At 35.6% G+C, this 21,996-nt stretch overlaps 3 protein-coding genes across 4 annotated transcripts; 2 read left to right on the forward strand and 1 right to left on the reverse strand.

The window, feature by feature from the left end:
• Window positions 1-2,149: 2,149 nt before the first annotated feature.
• On the reverse strand, window positions 2,150-4,545 carry LOC103330196 (short-chain dehydrogenase/reductase 1-like). Of its 2 annotated transcripts, XM_008232747.2 has the most exons (4): window positions 4,156-4,540; window positions 3,313-3,390; window positions 3,037-3,222; window positions 2,150-2,633 (listed from the first exon to the last, which is right to left on the reverse strand). In XM_008232747.2, exons 1-4 carry the CDS (start codon window positions 4,432-4,434, stop codon window positions 2,256-2,258), a joined length of 921 nt encoding a protein of 306 aa, XP_008230969.2. In that variant the 5' UTR covers window positions 4,435-4,540; the 3' UTR covers window positions 2,150-2,255. The 2 variants fall into 2 exon arrangements, with proteins under 2 accessions (XP_008230969.2, XP_016649382.2); XM_016793896.2 differs by having other exon boundaries at window positions 3,037-3,390; window positions 4,156-4,545.
• Window positions 4,546-10,120: 5,575 nt separating this feature from the next.
• On the forward strand, window positions 10,121-12,647 carry LTPG2 (Bifunctional inhibitor/lipid-transfer protein/seed storage 2S albumin superfamily protein). Its single transcript, XM_008232755.2, has 3 exons — window positions 10,121-10,572; window positions 12,266-12,322; window positions 12,426-12,647. Exons 1-3 carry the CDS (start codon window positions 10,215-10,217, stop codon window positions 12,530-12,532), a joined length of 522 nt encoding a protein of 173 aa, XP_008230977.2. The 5' UTR covers window positions 10,121-10,214; the 3' UTR covers window positions 12,533-12,647.
• A 2,849-nt stretch (window positions 12,648-15,496) lies between these two features.
• On the forward strand, window positions 15,497-20,387 carry LOC148914362 (TMV resistance protein N-like). Its single transcript, XM_089043713.1, is given in 5 exon segments — window positions 15,497-17,094; window positions 17,213-18,314; window positions 18,472-18,756; window positions 18,858-19,758; window positions 19,761-20,387. Coding segments are annotated over 5 exon segments (3,147 nt in total). The 5' UTR covers window positions 15,497-16,588; the 3' UTR covers window positions 20,114-20,387.
• The last annotated feature ends 1,609 nt before the right edge of the window (window positions 20,388-21,996 follow it).

The raw sequence follows: 21,996 nt of genomic DNA on the forward strand, positions 1-21,996 counted from the left end.
AATTTGGAGTTGGACTTGGGGAAAATTTAGTTATGGGCTTAGAAATTTAGTATTTAGCTTAAATATTTTATTAAAAAATTAAAAAATACACAACTAATCTGGTTCGTCCTGGTCCAATTTTTTCACTATAAGAACCGAATCAAATCGACCAAACAGATCTTGTTTGGTTTTTGGTCAACCTAGGTTTTTTTTTTTTAGGCCCAAATCGGCTCGGTTTTCCGGTTTGAATGCCCACCCCTAAAACTCACACACACTATACGGATACAAGAACTTAAACCCAGGACCTTGCCTGAATGAGCAATTTCTCCAGTGGGTCCTTTGCATTAATGACAATTTTTTTTAGGATCTTTTCTATTGAAAGGGTCAATAATATACTAAACTCACACATTACACAAATGCTAAGACTCGCATGACCTTTCTTGAGGGAGCAATCACTCCGAGCCACTACACTAGTGGGTCCTTTGCTTAATGACATTGTTTTAAGTGTAGAGAAAATGACACATGTCATGACAAGAAGGGAAAATGTTAAAGAGAAGGTTGCTAGCATTCCCCGATATAAGAAAGGGGAGACGAAGAAGGGCGGCCTGGATTGAAAAAGTTTAGGATTTGATGATTATTGGATACAAGAAGATTATTTCTTTGGTTTTTGTTAATCTTAAGTTTGATCTTATATGCTTCATAACTAGCTCAAGTTCCATATATCAATCTCTGATGTCAAAGAATCAAGCGGCACCGGCATGATTGCTATGAGAAGAAAGCAACAGTCATTGGGTTCTCATCATTTTTTCTCGTAGACATCCACAAAGGCATCAAGGTCCTTAAGAAAATTCAAAACCAGAAGCCCCAGTTTCTTGTGAAAAGTGTGGTTTTTACTATGGATAATTAGTAGGGTTAAAAACTTTTTTGGTCATTAGGTTTTTATGAAATTTCAATTTGGTCACTGAGAAAAGAATTTAGCCGATTTAGTCACTATGATTTACAAAGTTTACAATTTATAGAAATTCCATCAATTTGTTATTAACATATATTAAAATATTTTAAAACAATTAAAAATAATTTAAGAAATTTAAAAACTATTTGTTATTAACATTCCGCCTTCTACTTAATCAATCTAGCCTGTCGATATTGCTTACCAATCAAGCAATCAACGGTCGAGATACAACCACATGTCAAGCACATCTTCCTCCGCTCTTAGTGGAAGCCGTGTCAGTTTTGCGTTGCCCAATCAGACGCTACACGTGGTCCCTATCACCGTTAGTTAACGTTAGAGCCTCTCGTTTGTTAGATGTGCTCCGTCAACACCACGTGGATGGCCAAAATCTCACCACGTGTCACGCCTAATTAAAATTCAATTTCTAATTTCCGAAACTTCTAAAATTCACCAAACATACCTACGAGCTCCGAAAAATTCCCTGAAAATTCTTACGGACTCGTAAATGCCTCTACTATTTTTTGTAAACTCCACTTCTCTAAAATCCTTCAAAATATTTTTCCAATACTTTTCTAACACATCCAATAAATCCAAATAACCTCCAAAAATTCAATTTAATCTCTGGAAATTGACCAAAATTCCATATTTCACTACTTTGAGCTCCAAAAAATTTCTTTTTCTCATATTTCACTCCTAAAAATACAAAACTTTCCAGGGGCTCACACGTACTGTTTAAAGATTATTATGTAAGGTACGCGGTTTAACTTCATTGCTATAGTTCTAGCTAAAAGAAATGGTTGGACCGAAGCCATCCCTAGGAATAGGATCTTGTACTTGAGGTTAATAAACCCTACGAATGTAAAACAAATTTACTTCAAATTGCTTATTCATCTATAGTGATAGCTTAAATCCAATAGTTCATGCTCTTTCATCAAATCATATGTTCTATTCTCTCTCTCCCTTCTGGTTAAACCACAAAAGATAAGGTAGTATCGAAGAAAAAAGAAAATATAAAAGAAGGCTTTGCGTCTTCTGAAAACTCTTTAGGACTTCTTGATCCTTTTAAGTGGGTTTGCACTGTTGCACAAGCATATATATATATATATATATATATATATATATATATATATGCTTTGGTAGTATATAATCCAAGTCTAATGAGTCAGAATTCTCAACCTTGTTGCAAGTCTTGATGGCCACAAAAAGAAAATAGAACCATTCTAACTCCCACAAGCACTTTATATTTCAAATTTATCAAAATAACTTGATATAGTTATTACTTAACACCCAGGTGGAAATGCATAACTTATAACATATATATGAACTAAAAGTCTGCAACTTCAGTTTGATCAAAATAGCAGCCTGTAGGGCCTCCATTTGGTAGAAGAGCCAACTTGACTGGACCTGCAGCCCCTTCTTCCAGAGTCATTGTTCCTGTATGCCAATTGATATCTGTATTCACAAAGCCTGGATGCACACAGTTGATATACATCTTTGGATACTTTTTGGCAAGGATTCTTGTGTAGGCATTGAGGGTGGCCTTGGAAATGCTGTATGCAGGCAGCATCAGTGTCCATCCATTGGCTTCAAGTGCATTTTGTTTAAACTCAACCAGAAACTTTGTCAAAAGTGCATCTACTTTCTCCTCTGTCAAGGTTTCCACATCCCCAAGCTCATTTCTTATTTCCTCACTTGGTATCCTCTGCATGGAATATTGATAACTTTGGTTATGCAGTTTACAATTTTTTTCAGGAGCAGCTAGGACTTGGAAGGAGAGATCATATCGAGGGTTATTTTCTGAGTAGCAAGAAGTAGATGAGAGAAACGAATGACAACTTGTGATGGATGGAATATGAGGGAAGATTACCATCTCGATTTGTCATGTGTTTTGGGCAATGTTCTCTTGCTAGACTTATCTAGCAGAAGACATCACCTTTAAAAGTAAGGTTGATAGCACATCACGTAAGAAAATTGACAAAATAAAATACAACATATAATGGGTCATTCTACTACTAACAATAAGTGTTATATGTAATTAGTAATGACGATGTGATCATTAACGATGAATGGCATGCGATATATAGGTAGGCTAGGGTTTTTTATACCTTAAGTTCACTCCTTAGAGAGGAGACATTTACAATCCTTCCTCCCTGAGGGGACAGTTGCAAGAGTGGGAGAAGAGCCTCAGTTAGTCTTTTAGCACCATAGTAATTTGTGTTCAAGCATTCTTCAGCCTTCTCATAAGTGAATTTTATTGCACCTTGAATTTTGTTGACCGCTTTGCCTGAAAGCTGCGCAAACACAACTAGTCCATTACTTGGGTGCTGGGATTTTTGGTTGTGGCTACGTATAAGTGAGAGAAACAGCCTAAACCAACTTACCCAAGTTGTGGGATCAATGTTTAGGGATTTTAAAGCTTCCTCATCAACCACTGCTCCACTGGCTCCAGCATTATTAACCTGCAGGAATCAAACTGTCAGATCACTTCGTTTTTACCCACCAAAGGTGGAAACAGTTCCTACTAAATTTTACAGAACAATACAAACAAGTTATTTTTATCCTTTTTCTTTTTTGGCCAAAGTTAGGATGGGGAAGGGGGAAACTCACACACATGGATAGCACGGGGACTTAAACCTAGAACCACTTGAAAGCACGTCAAAGGCCTAGGCCAATCCAAATAACACCTCATTGGTTACAAAGTTCTTTGATACCTATGTTTTTCTATTGGTTTGCTCATGAACCTTCTCGGGTTTGATATATTATGCAAGTGTGTTAGAGCATCTACAATTATGCTCCCTATTTTTTAGTTAAAATTTAGATAAAAACACACAAAAGTTATTTTAGGAGCACTATATAAAATTCGAACTTCAATCATTCTCTCTAGCTTATGAGAAAACGCACATGGTTGCCAAGGTAAGCTTTCCACCTCAGTATCCCCAGGCAATTGCCTCTTGACAGCTGGACATAGCTCTCACAGCCAATTGCCTCCTAGCTCCCTGCCGGCTGCCCTTAGATCTGAGGGGTTGAGGGAGCCTTTGGGAAGGAGGGGTCGGTGGTGAAATTTTTGAATGATCAAATAAATAAATTTTCCACTATATATTAAAACAATTATGGATTAAAAAGGAAAAAAGAAAAGAAAATTACTAAGACCAAAGAATCACTCTTTTGGAAATATGAGAAATTAAACAGAAAAAATACCCAAAACAAATTTTACCCTCCCTTACCAGGATATCAAGCCTGCCAAATCTGTTGTCTATGAAGTTGGCCAAAGACTGGATGCTAAAAGGGTCCAAAACATCAAGCTGATGGAAGAGCACATTTGAGAAACCCAAGTGATGGAGCTGTGACGTGGCATCTCTTCCCCTTTTCTCATCCCTAGCCGTCAAAACCACCACCACCCCTTGACATGCAGCAAGTTGCCGCACCACCTCACATCCAATGCCCTTGTTTGCTCCTGAAACCACCGCATACCTCTCTGCTCCATACCCTTCATTGCTTCCCATTGTTGCAATAATGCTTGGATGTGCTGCTTTCTGATGATCTTGTTCTCTTTCTGAAACAGAGGGAGCTCAACAGGTTAAATATACTCTGTTTTTTTCTGCAGCTTCTGTACTCAAAATAATTGGTCCACATCGTCGTCTCACCTTTGTTTGGTCACCCCTTTTTCTTTAAAATAAATTTAGATTTTAGTCATAAAAAAATTTTCACTTTTGAAAAATGCTAAGACAGAAAAACCCCTCAACTTTCAAATCAAAGACATACAAATATAAAGGATTCCTTAGGAAATTCAAAAATAAATAAGGGCAATTTTGTCCATTTTGACTTTTTTTAAAAATATAAATATTTTTACTAGTGGTTTGTATTTTTATTTTAATTATGATAATTTCTAGTTTGCTGGAGTCACATCGATTTGGTCAAAGATTTAATAGTGCAATTGTTAAAAACATCATTATTTTCAGATAACGGTAGACAGAAACGACGTTAATTGATCATGAGTTTTACTGTTGAAACTTGAAAAGATATCTGTCATCATAAAAGAATCTTTAAAGCGGCTCCATGATGTGGAAATATAATGAATTGTATGTACAGGACAGGTTACCAAGTCAAGCGAATCAGAAAAGATTTTTATTAATGAATTGTAGGATGGTATCAAAGTTTAAGTTTATGCTTTGATGCTTGTAAACTTGAGCCTGAGTGACAAAAATATGGTTAAGTCCGCATTAGGGATAAATTGCTTTTCGACTTTGGACAAAAGCAATAGGACAAACCATGTTAAGTAATTCTCCACACGGCCCCATGACTATTTTTCATTGATTTATTAATAAGGATGAGAGATTTTAATTTGGTATGTCTTCCACTCTTAGACAAGAAGTGTCGCTAAATTTATAGCTAGTTGATATTATGTTGCCCCCCACCCCAACACTGAGTTGAATTATATTGACTAAACATGACTTGATAATTGATACAAGATGAACATGCTGGTCTGTTGACAAACTAACTTTTGGTTTAATAGTGGACTTTGGAAGTGATTTTAATTTCGAATCCCTCATCCCTATTTATTTGAAGAAATTTTTTAATTTCTCACACATTCAACCTCCTTCAAGGGCGGATCTACACTTGGGCTGGAGTGGGCTAGAACACTGCACAAACATGGCCCGCTTAAGTAAGGCCCAACACGACTCGCCTGTATCTTTAGATGGGCCGAGACGAGATAATTAGGCCTAATAGGCCGGACCAACCCGTCTCAAGTTCATTTATTAAATTATATTTATTTTAGAAAAAAATATTACATAATGTTATATCATAAATTCAAATATATTTCTTTTCTCAAATAATATATATTAAAATTCAAATCTACGACATGTGAGGTGCTTACATAATAGGAATTTTTTTTTTCTTCTCTTTTGCCCAATAGGAAATTCTATTGGTACGTTTTTAAATTTTAAAATTCAATTTACTCACAAACTAGTTCTTGATTTAATTTTACTTCTATTTGTAAAGAAATTCTAACTTCGAATCCTATACTTTCAAAAGTCCAATTATCACTATACCTCCCATTGCCGGTGACTCCCCCTTCCCCGAATATCCTCCCTGTCACCCAGCCCCTCCCCTAACAACAAGTACTACAACCCTTCCTCTCTCTCTCTCTCTCTCTCTTTTTGGCCGACCTTTCAGGCCAATTAAGGGAGTGAGAAAGAGAGAAAAGTGGATTGAGGTAGACAACAAAGTGCACGATGACCATTGGTGGAGGAGCTAAGCTCTTCTCTGTATCTGGTATTTAATATAAAAAAGAACTTTAATACGAAAATGAGGTGAGAAAGAAGTTCTTAGACTTGAGTGCATGAATGCTCTTTACTGCGTTACAAGATGCATTACTTAATTTAAATAGTGTCTCATACTTGGATCAATTCCTTTTTTGGTGCACTACCATGTGGTATCCCAGCATGATGTTATGAATATATATTATTATATGTGTACATTTATTCATGTTATATGCTCGTTGCCCACCTTGGATTATTATATGAGTGGATTAGTCATGACATGTTGCGTATAACATGGTGTTACGACATACTCAGTATTATTAAGATATGGAGCATTCAACTCTAAATTAATTGACAATTAATGAGATTTAACATGTAAATACTTACGTAACATATTACGTAGTGCTTACGTAATGCGTGCATGTTGCTATAAGAAAACTCTTCTCCAAATATCCATACAATATATTTTGAAAAATAACCATTATAAAACGAGGGGAGGTTAGTCTAAGAACATTAATTTATTCGACACAGCTTGCAAGAAGAAATATGTATTGTACACCAATCATAAATACTTACAAATGTTATATGAAGCTGGCCAAAAGCAATGAGACGTTGGTGATCCCCACAAACTCAAGAACTTAAACTTAGCAAAGCATTAGTATGAAGGAGAAAAACCTAGCTGTTATCTTGTTTTTTTTTTTAAAAGTGTACGTGCATGTCTATATATACGAAAACAGACAGTTGGAAATGCCGAAGCTGATGGAAGATACTTGGAATAATTGTGAGATGCTGCAGCTCGTCCACGGTACAGCCAATTCCACATTTCAGCTTTGGTTGGTGACATCGCCGCATAAGCTTTCGGATAGATTAATGATTTCCGTTTTGTATTCTAATAATTTAGGGCTCGTTTGCTAACGTTTTTATTTTTTGTGCTAAAGTATAGAGGAGAATGAGAGTAAGAATGTGAGTGATGATGAGAATGAGAGAGAGGACGGAATGAGAGGATGGGAGGGAGGGGTAACAAAAGTGAAAACAATACAATTTCAAATAGATTTCAGTTTTTGTTTTCACTTTTGTTACTCCTTCCTTCCATACTCCCCTCTCAATCCCATCTTCATTCTCATTATCACCTCCATTCTTCCTCTTTCTTCTATATTCTAGCACAAAAAATAAAAACTACTAAAAACTAATATTGAAATGATTATCAAACGGACCCTTATAATTTTATTTAAATTTCCCGGGGATTGATGAGAGAAAAAGAACAAAAATAAAACATCGTACAGCATGAAAGAGTTCAATCCTAATGTGCTATATGCGATTTAACTAAAGTTTGGCTCTGGCAAGGATATTCGATTGAAGGTATATTCCAACTTTCTTTCTAAAACTATTCTGCAAAACAATTCCATATATCGAAACTCCATGTTTGTCACTGTGATGAAAAGTTAGCTATATAGATAACATCTTCGTCATCTTGTTTAGACAAATACAGTCCCTCGCGTAAAAAATAATTTATTTTTATAGCAATTAAATGACAAAAATCGCTCGCACAACACAAGGTATGAGATGAATTTCTAATCCTTTGTTTGAATGAAGAAATTGAAAATGACATAGAATTCTAAAATGACGGAATTTAGATTTTCATCATTTTAATTTCTGGCAATTGAAGATTTCTGTGTTTGGATTTATGTATGTTGAATTTTGTAAATGACACTATAAAAATTGTGAAATGACACATATTTTGGTGGAAATTAAACTCAGGAATTTGATGCCTCAATTTCCACGATTTTTTCCGCACGTTATTTAATAAATTTCGCACTTAAGTTGCCAAACAAAAGAATTGTCAATTTCTCCTCTTAAATTCCCGAATTTTTAGCTAAATTCCTAATTATTTTCCCTCATCCAAACAAATGGTAAGAGTTTAGGACCCGTTTAATAATCATTTCAATTTTAGTTTTCAGTTTTCATTTTTTGTGCTGGAGCATAGAGGATAATAAAAATGAGAATGAGAGTGAGGATGAGATTGAGAGAGAGCATGGGAGGGAGAAATAACAAGAGTGAAAATAAAAACTTAAAAGTAAAACAATTTCAAAACAATTTTAGATTTTAGTTTTAGTTTTCACTTTTGTTACTCCTCCCTTAGACAAGCTGTCCCATCATCCACAATGCATAAGAAGATTACCCTAAAAGCCAAGGTTCTAAGATGTATGTTATGAACACGAAATGCATGCATGAAACGAAAATATCTTAAGCAAATAACCAAGAGGGTCTTCAATGTGCTTGAATTCCGACCAACGACAAACCTTATGAACAGTATGAATTCTGAAATCAGCACCCTGTAATTCAATAGCTTTTCAATTTCTTTCAAACCCAAACCCAAAATTTGATTTCTGGAAGTTTGTAATGATAGTTAGAAACCTTGTTTTGAATTTAAAACCATGAAAAGAAAAGTTGAATCTAAAATTTTATCAAGACACCCGAAAAAATTTGACTGGAAAACTAATTCCACAACATTCAAGTGGGTTTAGATTCGAGGACGTTGTTAGAGCTCAACAAGGAAGGGCTCCTACGCATTGACACACGCCCGGATCGGTCTGATTCCGCAAGCCAACAAAAAAGGGCTCCTACGCGTGGTTGCCAGTGGATCACACATAATTAGCCTAGTCTGGAAAAGGGGGATTGATAGTAGTAACGTAGGTCCGTGGCACATAGTGAAATTTGGGTCGTTCCATACATGTGTTATTAATTAGAGCGTTTATGTGATAGTGTTGTAGTGATGGAGATTTCAATGGTAAGTAGTTAGAGTGAGAAAAATATACTTATATGATATTATTTCTAGTCTTTACAAGAAAACATACAAATTTGAAAAAAGTAAATGGCAGTGCTGGTAATGGTGAAATATTCATCATAGCCTAATACTAATCATTTAGAAAGTGTAGGGTAATATTTACTGAAAACGGACACTCTCGCTACCCGATAACTAGTGTAAATGTCACGAAAAAAAAAAAAACTAGTGGACAATTTTGATGAACCCACTAATTTAATTTGATCATTGACACATGCATTTGTATCCATGCATGATTTGTAGGATTTGATATTTTTTCCCTAATATAAAATGACTAAAAAGAAAATGTTGAATTGTGAAACAAATGTAACCCTACTCACTATATTCAACCTTAATCCAACTTCATCCAATCTCACGGTATAATTAATTTAGGGAGAAGCAAACCCAACATCCCCAGTAGCCCTCTGCAATCACAAGGTGATGCATCGATGAAAACCACCTATATGTTTGTCATTCTTACTTCATTTCCATATGCAACGTGAAACATTCTGTTTCTGCTTGAGCTAATCCCATTACCAAAAGAGTACACACAAAAAATTTCCAAGACAGATCATGGAATTTCTTATAAAGATATACAAAGAAGTAAATCTTTCATTTCATTCGATGCTTATTTCAAACAATTTGGGGTTGCCTTCTGTATCTGTATTCTCAATCAGCGGCGCATTTGAGAAGCTTCAATTTCCCGTGCTTGTAATGAACTGTGGTTGTTCAGAATTCGAACTCGTCACAGCAAGTTCTCGAATGGGTTTGGTGTTGTGTGATAAAGTTAGAGTACACTAAGGGTATTTTTGTTACTTAAATACCACCCGAGATTTGAATGGTAGGTCGTTAGAGTGAGCAAAAATAGAAAACACTGTTTATGAAATGAAATTGTTTGTGGTCCTTCCATAAAAACATACAAATTTGAATAAAGAAAATGCAAGAGTGAGTCTTTACGTTCACAACTAGATCCCAAAAAGAGAGAGGGGCAGGCAGGAGGACGGTGAAATTAATACATTGACCATAAATTAAATGGCCGATGGTTGGTTATAGCTGGTTGTTGCACACATTTATTATTAATTTCGGCTAGCCCAAAATTCAGAACAAAAACAAATCCCTTTCTCACTCAAGCAACCCAATATTTAACTTCAACCCCTCACTCACTTTGAGCAGAAACAAAAAAACATTACGACACAGAAAAATGGGCAGAACCATCATGTTGTTGATGATGATGATTACGACGACAATGCTACATGCCGTTTTGGCTGAGGAGGCCCCGGCTCCGGCTCCGGGGCCGGCGTCTCCGGATTGCCAAACGGCCATTCTGGGGATGGCGGATTGCCTGACGTATGTGACGCCAGGCAGCAAGTTGACAAAGCCGGACAAACCGTGCTGCCCTGAGCTGGCGGAGCTCGTGAAAGACAACCCAATCTGCTTGTGCACTTTGCTGGCCAACAGCAACAGCAGCAACAGCGTCGGCATTGAAATTGACGTCAACAGGGCTCTTAAGCTTCCCACTGTTTGCAAGGTTCAGACGCCCCCTCCGAGCACCTGTGCACGTACGTCTAATTTAATTCCTTAATTTAATTTATTTATTTTATACAAGCAATAGTTTAAATTACTCTAAATTAATCTGCTGTACTGATATCGGATCCGAATCTTCATTAGATTTTTAATAATTTTGCATTGCACGTAGGCTTATTTTTCTTACAATGAAAACGTGCACTCTACCTCATATCAACTACCAAGTTGGCTTTCTCTGTAGGTTATTGATGCCGCAGCTACCTTTAATTTTTAATTGAATTAACATTTATTTTTTTGCTAAATAATTGAATTAATTTTCAGTAACTATGAAATATTATTTGTTTATTTATTAGTGCATATGTGCATTATTTAAGTTTGACTCTCTTTTTAATTAATAACACGTATTAATATTATTCCTGTATTATTCAGGTATTCAATTTTTTTTTTATAATTGTATTTTGAAAATTACAAATTCATAATACTATGTCCCTTTTTTTTCTTTTCCTTTTCTGTTTTGAAAAATAAATTTTAGAATTTGCTGAATCATATTGATGATATTTTTCTAAAAGTGCCCAAAAATAATTAGGGGGGAAAAAAAGAGAGGCACCAAATCTAGAGCAAGAGCACCGAGTTTGTTCTTATTTTGTTTTTGGGTACATGACTTTGTGTTTATTTAATGAACAGAAAAGGACAGATAGCCTCCATCTCAGACTGTAAATTTTCCATTGGGTTAGTTGGTGGCCCTGTTTATTGGAATGTAGTAGCATGATGCGTCTAATACATTTCATAATGAATTAGTTACTCGTCTGAAAATATGTCAAAATAAATGATCCACGTCACCTTATATATATTTCGTTTGCGAGAAATTATTGTATGGTATCGTAGTACAGTTACATGGTGTAATTTATTTACGTTGTATAATATAAGTAGATGATATGATTGAGATTTTCCACTTTGAGGATATATTATCGATAAATATCCACTTATATTATTATAAGTAGACGAGTTATACTACAAAATTACGCGCATATATATCCGACTGTGATTTGTTTAGAAAGAAGAACTTTATGAGCCAAGTATTTTCCTCCAGTAATGTCCTTACAAACAGAATCAACGTCATGACGTGCGTGATAAACAGCTGCCAACCTACCCCATTTCAATGCTCTCAACAATCTCCTTAATGGTTCCTACCAGAAAATTTTCTCTCATCACATGTCGCCATATGGAAGAAACCAACACTCACCTGGCCTTTGTTCTTCTGTCCACACAAATCAGAGTAAACAACACGATCCTTTTGTTTTCTTTGGGTACAGCCCAGCCTAAAGGTTAATTATTTTTAAATATATATTTTCTTTTTCAGTCTGCTTACAAATTTATGGCCAAAAGTGATTTACAGTATCTATTTTACAGTTGACCATAGAAAAATCTAAGTTTAAAAATTAACGAGTTTCACTGCAACATTTTCATTGACGCCTTAGAATACAATAGGTTTGTTACTAAGAACTCGTTTGAGAATGCTTTTTCAGAAGTGCTTATGTATTGGTGCTTATGCCAATAGCGGTTCTATAAAGAAGTAGTTTAACATTTGACTGTCACACATAAAAATGCTTTTGATATTTTGTTTAGCGGTTAGCTAAAAATCACTTGACATATAAATTGCTCCAATTGGTCATACTAACCTTTTTTTTTTTATAATTATAATTATTATTTTTTGGCTGAATTTTACAGTTCTGGGAATTCCAGTGGGAGCTCCCACAGCTTCTGAAGCGCCAGCTAACTCTCCTGGTATGTTTTTGCTTTTAATTAAAGCTATAATAATACATATCCCCAGAAAAAAAAAAAGCATTAGAATTTAGTTACAGCATTCTTCTAATTTTATTATTTATAGGTTCAGGGCTTACACCTCAAGGACCCCCTGCTTCCGCTTCAAAGACTGCCACCTCTGTTATGGCTTTCCTTGCTGGCTTAGTTATTGCAGTTCTTCCCATTTGGTGATTCATTTGGATTTAGATTTCTTTCAAAACTTTCATTTACTCGATTGTTGTTGTTGCCAGATGATATGTTAATGTTATTAACTCCATTATATTATTAAGGAATTTTTATTTGTTAATGTTATTAACTCCATTATATTATTAAGGAATTTTTATTTACATCACATAATTAAAACAGAGCACTATATTTATTTAGAATCATAATTATTTTGAATGTGACTGCAATTCTGGCAAATATGAGTTGGCTTGAATGCGATGTGCTTGAGAAAAAAAAAAGTTATAAAATTGTTTTTCTTTTTATGTAAGGTTTAAATATTTCATTGTAAATCACAAGGTATATTACTTTTTAAGAGTCAAGCCAAACTCATACATCTTACTAATCCCTAGGAGTTGGATTGAGGAGAATTGGATTCTAGATTCTTATTGAAGTTGTTTACTAAACCATATAATTAGATTTAGATTCTTATTGAAGTTGTTTACTAAACCATATAGAATTGGGGTGCGAAGAAAAAGAGAGAAAAGGAAACAAAATATATGGCGGAGGTAAATAAGAAAAAAAAGGCAAAATATCACTTTTGGTCCCTTGGTTTATCACTTTTACCATTAAGGTCGTTGTGGTTTCAATTTGGTCATTTTTTGCCAGGGAGAGAGAAAGATGAGTGAACTCGCGTGGAAGAGGAAAAAGAGGAAAAAGGAAAGGGGGAGAGAGAGAAAGCAGTTGGGTATAAAATGAGTTATATTTAAATCTGAACTATAAAAGCCATCCAACGGCTGAAAACAAAAGTACATAACGGGGGTAATCAAATAAATGGATGAATACAATACTTTCTATAAACCTTGAATATTCACGAAAATAATTAAATAAATAAACATTTTTCCAATTTTGATAATTTTTTACCAAGGTAATCTTGAAATGATGACTTAAAAAATGAACGACTTGGATCATGGGATGACATCGTAGAGTAAACTCAAATGAGTGATCAGAGTCCTATGAACTTACTAACAGTTAGCGCTTGAACCAAGGGCAGAGGAAGAATGTTGTATTTGGGGGACCAACGTAAAATGCTTAATTATATTCATTTTTTATTGGATAAATTATTACAAATAAGAATACTAGATTGAAATTTGTGGTTTTCTTTCTGAATGCAATTTTGACAAAAAATGATTAGTAGTGGGGGAGGAGACACGAAGGATTTTAGAGAAGGAAACAAATCCAAAGCCGATCAGCTGTCCCATTTTTCATTTGATATGTGAAAATTCAGTTTGGTCCTTTGTGTATGGATTTTGGAAAGAAAAAAAAACTTAGGGCACGTGGGCTGAGGTCCAAGGCTCGAATAAGAGAAAGATTGCCACGTGGGAAGCCATCAAAGGAAAGCGAAATGGAAGTATTTTCACTCACCACATTAACCAAATGTATATGTTCACCACCACTCTTAAAGGGTGATACATGTCCTATAATTAACCTTAGTTAACTTTAATGTGATTATTAAAAAAAATATTTAAAAAGGGCCCACAACCCACCATTAAAATTCAATATTAAATCTTATTTTTAGTGAAGCTAGCCAAAAACAATTGCGTGAAAATTGTAGAAAATAAGAAGAAGAAAAAATGTGGAAGTTTCGAAGGCCTTGTTTGGTATCCTACTCAAAAAAGTAAATTTAAAAACGATGATTATTTTTAAAAACATGAGTTTTCAAATAGTGATTTTAAGATTTAAAAACTTGTTTGGTATTGAACTCCAAATTATTTTTAAGATCTAAAAAACTTGAATTTAGAAGCAAAAAAATCAGAAACCCTAGATTCCCAAATTGAATTTTAACAAAAGAAAAGGGGAGAGAGAGAGAGAGAGAGAGAGAGAGAGAGAGAAACTATAAAACTTCACTTTTTTTTATATTTAAAATAATGGGGGCGTTTTTTGGATCCAAATAGGATACCAAACAAGCCCTAAGTGTTTATTCAAATCCTTTTTGGTGCATAAATGAACATTGCAATGGTAATTTAATATCATATGCCACAATTTTCTTTTATTTTCCTCAAATGTATATTGGGTTAGTAAGAGCATCCATAATTGTAGTATGTAAAGGTGGATGTATGCTAAATTTATACTTATTGTCACTGAGAAGTTTCTGCAGTGCCAATGAGAGGATGTAAAGGCTTGTAAATTTACATTGGCCACTATATGTGTATAAGAAGATGCTAATTTACATCCATTTTTGCGGACCTCACAAGCAAGAAATGAGGAGAGAGGAGAGAGAAGAGCAGCTCAAAAGGTGATGCCACTTTCTTTGTACTCACAAGTAGAAGCATACTCTCCAAAAAAAGAACAAAGAAAAAGAAGAAAGCGAAGTGGCGAGCCTCACAGAAGACAAAGTGCAAATTGAATGAATATAGCTTCCAACGATCACCAAATGAGTGGCCCAAATTGTTTCTTTTTGAAAATCAATGGTCCAGATTTAATTGTATTTGAGTAACACAAAAAGATCGAATATACATATTTCGATTTACATTTTCCCCATTTGAGCAAAAATTACATTTACATCCAAAAGGTGTAAAGAAAATGTAATAATGGTTTTACACCCCTAAATTTACACATCATCATTATGGATACTCTAATGTAGTGTAACTCAATATCAGAGTGACAAGCATGGTTATTTCTTCTTTTGCCTATCCATCAATCTTTGCTGAAATTAAGCATGGAAATGTGGCTTCGAAATGGTGGAAGTCAGTAAAAAGACCCATCAATTTGAGCGAAATTTGGTGAAGCTCTCTAAATAGCATTTAATGCTCTGCCAAACCGTGTCCACAACGCACTTGAATTTTCTGATTTGAATATCTCAAGTCTAGTGGCTGCAGTCTCTTCCTTTAATGGGTGAATGAACTTAACCCCGGCCTAATTCGTGATAGTTGGATAGATGCCATGACTTGGTCTATTTGTAAAATGACGACTGAACACCTACATTCACTTGAAGCCCACATATGGATGCACATCTCTGAAGTCAGTGTCAAGTTCAAGGACTACACACTCACACAAGGTTGGTGTGGTATGGATATGAAGTTTTTGGATCCAGGGCTTAGAAAGCAACTTAAAATGCATGGCCCAACATAATGGCTGATTAGAATTATGTGCATGGCAACAACGTCATCATTCCTTAGAGATGAAGATGAAGAAAAATAGGTCTCTCTCTCTCAGGTAGGTAAATTGAATAACTAGGGACGGTTATGAGTTCACAGGAAGTGATCTCTTTTTTTTTTTTGGGACGAAAAATCTCTTTAGCTCTTATATAAGGAACAAGAAGATGAACAAAAACTTGCGGTGCAAGAGCATCAATGGTGTTTGTACAAGATACTACTACAACTAAGAGACTTCTTCATGAGTCTGCACACTACTACTACAGATTTGGTCTTGGATAACACCATTGCTATTGGGGCCCCACCTTTGAGTTGTTTTTTGGTCAGAATGCATCCTTTGAAATATATATATATATATATTTTTTTGAGTTTCTGATAAAAAATAATAAAAACATCCTTTGGATTGTTGTTGTTATTGTTTATTTGTTGGGCTTTTTTCTAATGAAAGCTCTGTTGACCAAAAAAATAAAAAATAAAATGGTGCCGGTCATGCTTGTTTGGTCGAATGTATGAGTGTTTCTTAGCAGGAAGTTGTGGGGTAATTTCCTGCAGCGTTTAATATATATATATATAGTAAACTACAATTGCTAAAACCATATATAATAATAGTCTCTGACGATGTTAAATCTTGTGTTGCTTCCAAATAATTAAGGCATTAGTCCCTCTGCAACTTATTTCTACTGACATCTCTTGCTTAATTCGATCCCGATTACTGAGGTGCAACTCAATCTTTTTTGTAAATATTTCGTAATCAAGGCGATTAATCTCTCTGCAACTTGTTTCTTGATCTAGAGGTAATCTCACTGACTTATCCTTGGAGAATTCTCTATCGAAAACACTTACTGTCTCTCTAACTTAATCATACATAGTCCTAATCTCTTATATTTCTATTGTAGAAAAAGATCATTAAGTTGTATTTTCTCGCATCACGATGTCAACTAATTTGCATGTTCTTTTGACTTGTGAGTTTGCACAGGTTATGGATGAAAAGTATGATGTGTTTCTTAGTTTCAGAGGTGAGGACACCCGCAATACTTTTACCAGCCATCTTCATGCTGCTTTACTTGGGAAGAAAGTTGAGACCTACATAGATTACAGAATTGAAAGAGGAGATAAAATTGCTCCTGCCCTTCTCGAAGCAATCGAGAAATCAAAGCTTTCAGTTATTATTTTCTCAAAAAACTATGCTTCTTCCACTTGGTGTCTGGATGAAGTTGTGCATATACTAAAATGCAAGGAAAGAGATGGGCAGTTTGTTATACCGATTTTTTATGACATCAATCCATCAGATGTACGAAAACAGCAGGGTAGTTTTGCAGATGCATTTGCTCAACATGAAGAACGTTTCAAGGACAATATGGACAAGGTTCACGAGTGGAGGCTTGCTTTGAGGAAAGCAGCCAAAATATCAGGGTTTGATGATTCAAACAAAATTGGGTAATTAACTCTCTGTAACTTGTATTAATTCCTATTTGTGACCGTTTGATTCAGTAGAATATCACTTCATCAGTACTTACTAACCGTTGGTTGTCCTTCATATAATCATATATTTCAGGCTGGAGTCTGATTTAGTTAAGACAGTGGTGAAAGATATTTTGACCAAATTGAATCGCAAAACATCAAGTGATTTAAAGGGCTTGGTTGGAATTGAAAGCCGCATTGAGGAAATCGAATCGTTATTATGCATTGATTCACAAGATGTTTGCAGTGTTGGTGTTTGGGGCATGGGTGGTATTGGCAAGACCACTCTTGCTGATGCTATATTTCACCGAATCTCTTCTAAATTTGAAGCTTGTTGTTTTCTTGCAAATGTTAGGGTGAAATCAGAAGAAAAAGATGGACTAATTCACTTGAGAAATACACTTGTTCGGAAGATATTAGATGATGAGAATCTAAATATCGACACTCCATCTATAGGATCAGATCTTGTTAGAAAGAGGCTAGGTCGTACAAAGGTCCTCATTGTTCTTGATGATGTGGATGACTCAAGCCAAATAGAACTTTTAGCTGGAGATCATGCTCTTTTTGGCCCTGGAAGTAGAATCATTATAACAACTAGAGATAGGAGCCTACTTAAGAAAACTGTTGAAGATGATAAGATATACAAGGTTAAGGCATTAACACGTGATGAAGCTCTTCAGCTTTTTCATTTGAATGCTTTCAAAAATAACACTGCTACAGCAGATTATACAGAGTTGGCCGAAAAGGTGGTAGGTTATGCTGGAGGCATTCCATTAGCTGTTCAAATTTTAGGTTCCTCATTCATTCAATGTGAGAGGAAAGAAGATTGGCTAGATGAATTGGTCAATTTGAAAAAATTTCTAAGCAAAAAAATCCTGAAAGTGTTGAGGCTAAATTTTGATGGATTAGAAGAAAATGAGAAGGAGATATTTCTTGATATAGCATGTTTTGATAAAGTGCAGACATTGTATATTGTCAAAAGAATGTTAGATGCTAGTGGTTTCCGTGTAGCGGGAATTAGAGTTCTTATTGATAAGGCTCTCGTATCAATTTCAGAAAACATGACCATAGAAATGCATGATTTGCTACAAGACATGGGCAGGGAAATTGTTCGCGAACAATGTATTGAAGAGCCCGGAAAACGCAGTAGGTTGTTCATGGCTGAAGATGTCTATCGCGTGTTGAAAAACAATACAGTAAGAGCCATATTCCTTCACTTTCTTAAAAATTAAAAAACATGAACTTTCTATGAAAAGAAACTCATTTTGTTATAAATAAGTTAGATGTCTCCAAATGTAACAAAGTTCTTGTTGTTTAGTGTTTTGACATTTGTACTTTGCTCTTGATTGTCAGGGAACTGCAACGGTTCAAGCCATATTCATGAACATGTCTGAGATTGGACAGCTACACTCGAATCGTGCATACTTCAAAAGGATGTATAATCTAAGATTGCTTAATGTTGATAATTCTAGCTTTGGGAATTACTGGGAATTAGATGTTTCTCTTCCAAATTCTCTTCGTTATCTTTGCTGGGTGGGATATCAATTGGAATCTTTGCCATCAGAATTTTCTCCAGAAAATCTTGTTGAGCTACGACTGTCCTACAGCAATGTTGAACTACTTTGGAATGAAGACCAGGTTGGTCTATATGTTTATTTTAGTTCTTGTAGAAAATGTGGTGTGGAAAGTTATTCAGGGTAAGTTTTTAATTCTTGTCATTTCTCTCTAATTTGTTACAGAATCTTGGGAATTTAAAAGTACTTGATCTTAGTTACTCCAGAAATCTTACTGAAGTTCCAGATTTCTCTCTGAGTCCTAAACTTGAGTATATAAATCTTGAGGGCTGCACAAGTTTGGTTCAAATTCCTTCTTATTGCCAATATCTTGACAAGCTGACTTATCTTAACCTGGGAGGCTGCTCGAATCTCGAATCGCTTCCAGAGATGCCAGGAAATATTGAATACTTAGATATGAGTAGCACTGCAATAAAGGAAATGCCTTCATCAGTGTGGTCTAATGAAAAAATATCTTGCTTGGATATTCAATGGTGTAAAGACCTTAAGAATCTACCCAGCAGCAGTTGTAAGCTGAAATTATGTAATTTGAGTTTCCAGGGCTGTTCATCTCTTGGCAAGTTTTCGGAGCTTCCCAGCAATATAATGGAGTTAGAGTTGTCTGAGACAGCAATAAAAGCATTGCCCTCATCAATCGAGAATCTCTCCTGTCTCAAGAAAATTGTACTGCAAAATTGTGGAAGGTTTGCAAGACTCCCAACGAGCTTTTGTAAGTTGAATTCTCTTGAGAGACTTGATCTCACTGGTTGCTTCAAATTTGAATACTTCCCAGAAATCTTGGAGCCTATGGAACATCTAAACTTTCTTAGTTTGTCACAAACAGCGGTTAAAGAGCTGCCCTCGTCGATTGACAATCTAACGGGGCTTCAAACATTACAGCTCAATGGGTGCAAAAACCTTAAGTTTGTCCCAAATAGCATCTACAACTTAAACTGTCTTAAAACTCTCATGTTTGGTGGCTGTTTGAAACTTAAAAGTTTGCCTTCCTTCTCAGTTGGTTTGTGCTCTTTGGAAGAACTAAACCTCAGTTACTGTGGTATATTAGAGATCTCTGATTCCCTCATTTGCTTAACTCGTTACGGGATATAGATCTAAGTGGAACCATGATCAGGAGCTTACCTGCAAGCATACCAAAAGTAGAGGAAGATACTAAAATCGAGAGAGATCGTGATGAGTACGGAGCAAGTGGAAGTGATATTTTCGGCACCTTGTGTGTAAGGGAATGGAAGTGGAAGGATAGAAAGAATGACATGGTGAACTACGTCATGAGACAATTGAAAAGGAAAAAGGAAAGGGCAAACTTGTGTGTAAGGGAATGGAAGTGGAAGGATAGAAAGAATGACATGGTGAACTATGTCCTGAGACAATTGAAAAGGAAAAAGGAAAGGGCGAAAGAATTTTTTGGCGCCCTTGGAAGGTAGAAGTCTTTTTCACTTGGATTTATTTGGTTGCTGGGAAAAACTATTGAGAGGAATAGAGAACCACAAACTTGAATGTCTTGACTTTATCTTACAAAAAGCTGTTTTTTTTTTAATTTTTGTCAAGCTTGATCTTCAGTTTAGTTTTATGAAAACTTTTGTAATTCAGATATAATGGTCCTTGTAGTTTTCGAATTTCCGACATTGGCTTGTCTTGCTTCTTTGTAATTCAGTTTGGCTTTGCAAGAAATTTTGTACTTATTTCTTTTTGTGGTTGATAGGCACTGGTTCTCGTTTTGGAATTGAAAGCCAAATTGAGCAAATTGAATCGTTATTGTGTATTAACCAACTAGATGTTTGCATTCTCCTTCATGATGTGAACGATTCATGCCAAAAACTTCTGTCAGCTGGAGATCATTATAACTTGCTAGATATAATTTCGTGCCTACCATAAAGACTTACAAGATTGAGGGATTAAATTATGATTTCTTAGTTGACAAATTTACAATTTGACGTTACATGTTACCAAGACTTTCAAGCTTATTAATAAAGTTATCACAAGTCAACACAAAACCCAACCAAATGGTAAAGTTCATTTTTCTTTTACTTACTTTATCATAGAGTTGGTCTATTTGTTTTGTTTTTATATTTATAGTACAAGCCATAGTCTTAAGGGGAGGGGAGTTTCTCACACACACTATCAAGGTGCTATGGGGGTTCGAATCTGAGATTAGGTTGCAAGTCAATGCCATTTTCCACTCGGCTAGGTTTCAAAAGAATTGCTTTTGAACAGAGAGAGAGCACTACCAAAACAAAAAAGGGGCAATAGTTACTATATTTTGCATGACTATTGCTCCTATTAATTACGATTTGTAGTGACAAAAGCCAACAGTCACGATGCAGTTACAATTAGAGCGTTCGTTACATATGCGTCCGTAACTTTTGCTCTTTGTTACGAATGAGAGAGTTTGGTGACACAAATTACTGACTTTCTATAGCTGCAATTAAGAGCTAAACATCATGTCAAATCATAATATTTTATTATTTTGTTTGATTTGACTGACATATATTAATTCTCGTATTTATATTTGTATAATAAGTGAGTGTATAGCTTGTGTATTATATTCCTAAAAAAAAATAACAATTTCTAATTACCTTTCATTTTCCAAAAAATCATTTAAAAGATTATTAGCCAATTTTCTTGTAGTGGAGACATTCTAACCAAACTTGGTTATGCCATAGTAGCATTCCAAGCGCATACAACTTGTTTACATCATAATCAATCGAGCATATCCAGCCTCAAAACGACTAGCACCAAGGCAGACATGCCTTCTTCCCTGCCGAAGGAAGACACTCTTCCGAGGTGCCAGACACCTGCCAAGGCTCCCGACTGCTAAAGCGCTTGATTGCCGAACCTAATCTCCAAGACATGTGTCACCACCAGAGCGACTTGCATAAAGTCCCACATCGAAACTTTGTACAAACCACCAACTTTCACTTCCTATAAATAGGGAACAGTACCCAAGTAAAAAGGGTAACTTCTCTATCACTTTTACTGTTACTTTGCCAAATTTACCACTCTTAGTGACTTAAGCATTGGAGAGCCTTCGCCGGTACCACACCGTGTCCGCTTAACGATCGCTTTCTTGCTTTGTCTTATGCAGGTTTCTCTTATCGAAGGTCGTCACCTTCTTCCCATCAAGATTACCCCCTTCTCTCTAAGTTGACCTCCCAAAAAGAGCATCAACAGCTTTGGCGCCGTCTGTGGGAACCGACCTTTGAATCCTATTTTTCTCTACCAAATGGCTCTTTTCTCCCAGGCCTTGCCTCTCTTCTTCACCCCACACTCTGCTATGCCGACCGAGGATAGCCATGATACTCAGCAC

Source organism: Prunus mume, unplaced genomic scaffold (genome assembly GCF_029339155.1).
Source record: "Prunus mume cultivar Tortuosa unplaced genomic scaffold, ASM2933915v1 scaffold18, whole genome shotgun sequence".
NCBI lineage: Eukaryota > Viridiplantae > Streptophyta > Magnoliopsida > Rosales > Rosaceae > Prunus > Prunus mume.

What these genes read in the sequence shown, in the direction of transcription:
- LTPG2 (XM_008232755.2), top strand. Translation starts at nt 10,215, where the DNA reads ATGGGCAGAACCATCATGTTGTTGATGATGATGATTACGACGACAATG. An exon ending in CCCTCCGAGCACCTGTGCAC is followed by an intron (nt 10,573 to 12,265) that starts GTACGTCTAATT and finishes TGAATTTTACAG; the next exon opens with TTCTGGGAATTCCAGTGGGA. An exon ending in AGCGCCAGCTAACTCTCCTG is followed by an intron (nt 12,323 to 12,425) that starts GTATGTTTTTGC and finishes TATTATTTATAG; the next exon opens with GTTCAGGGCTTACACCTCAA.
- LOC103330196 (XM_016793896.2), bottom strand. Translation starts at nt 4,434, where the DNA reads ATGGGAAGCAATGAAGGGTATGGAGCAGAGAGGTATGCGGTGGTTTCA. An exon ending in TTGGCAGGCTTGATATCCTG is followed by an intron (nt 3,391 to 4,155) that starts GTAAGGGAGGGT and finishes TGATTCCTGCAG; the next exon opens with GTTAATAATGCTGGAGCCAG. An exon ending in CTCTAAGGAGTGAACTTAAG is followed by an intron (nt 2,634 to 3,036) that starts GTATAAAAAACC and finishes TATTCCATGCAG; the next exon opens with AGGATACCAAGTGAGGAAAT.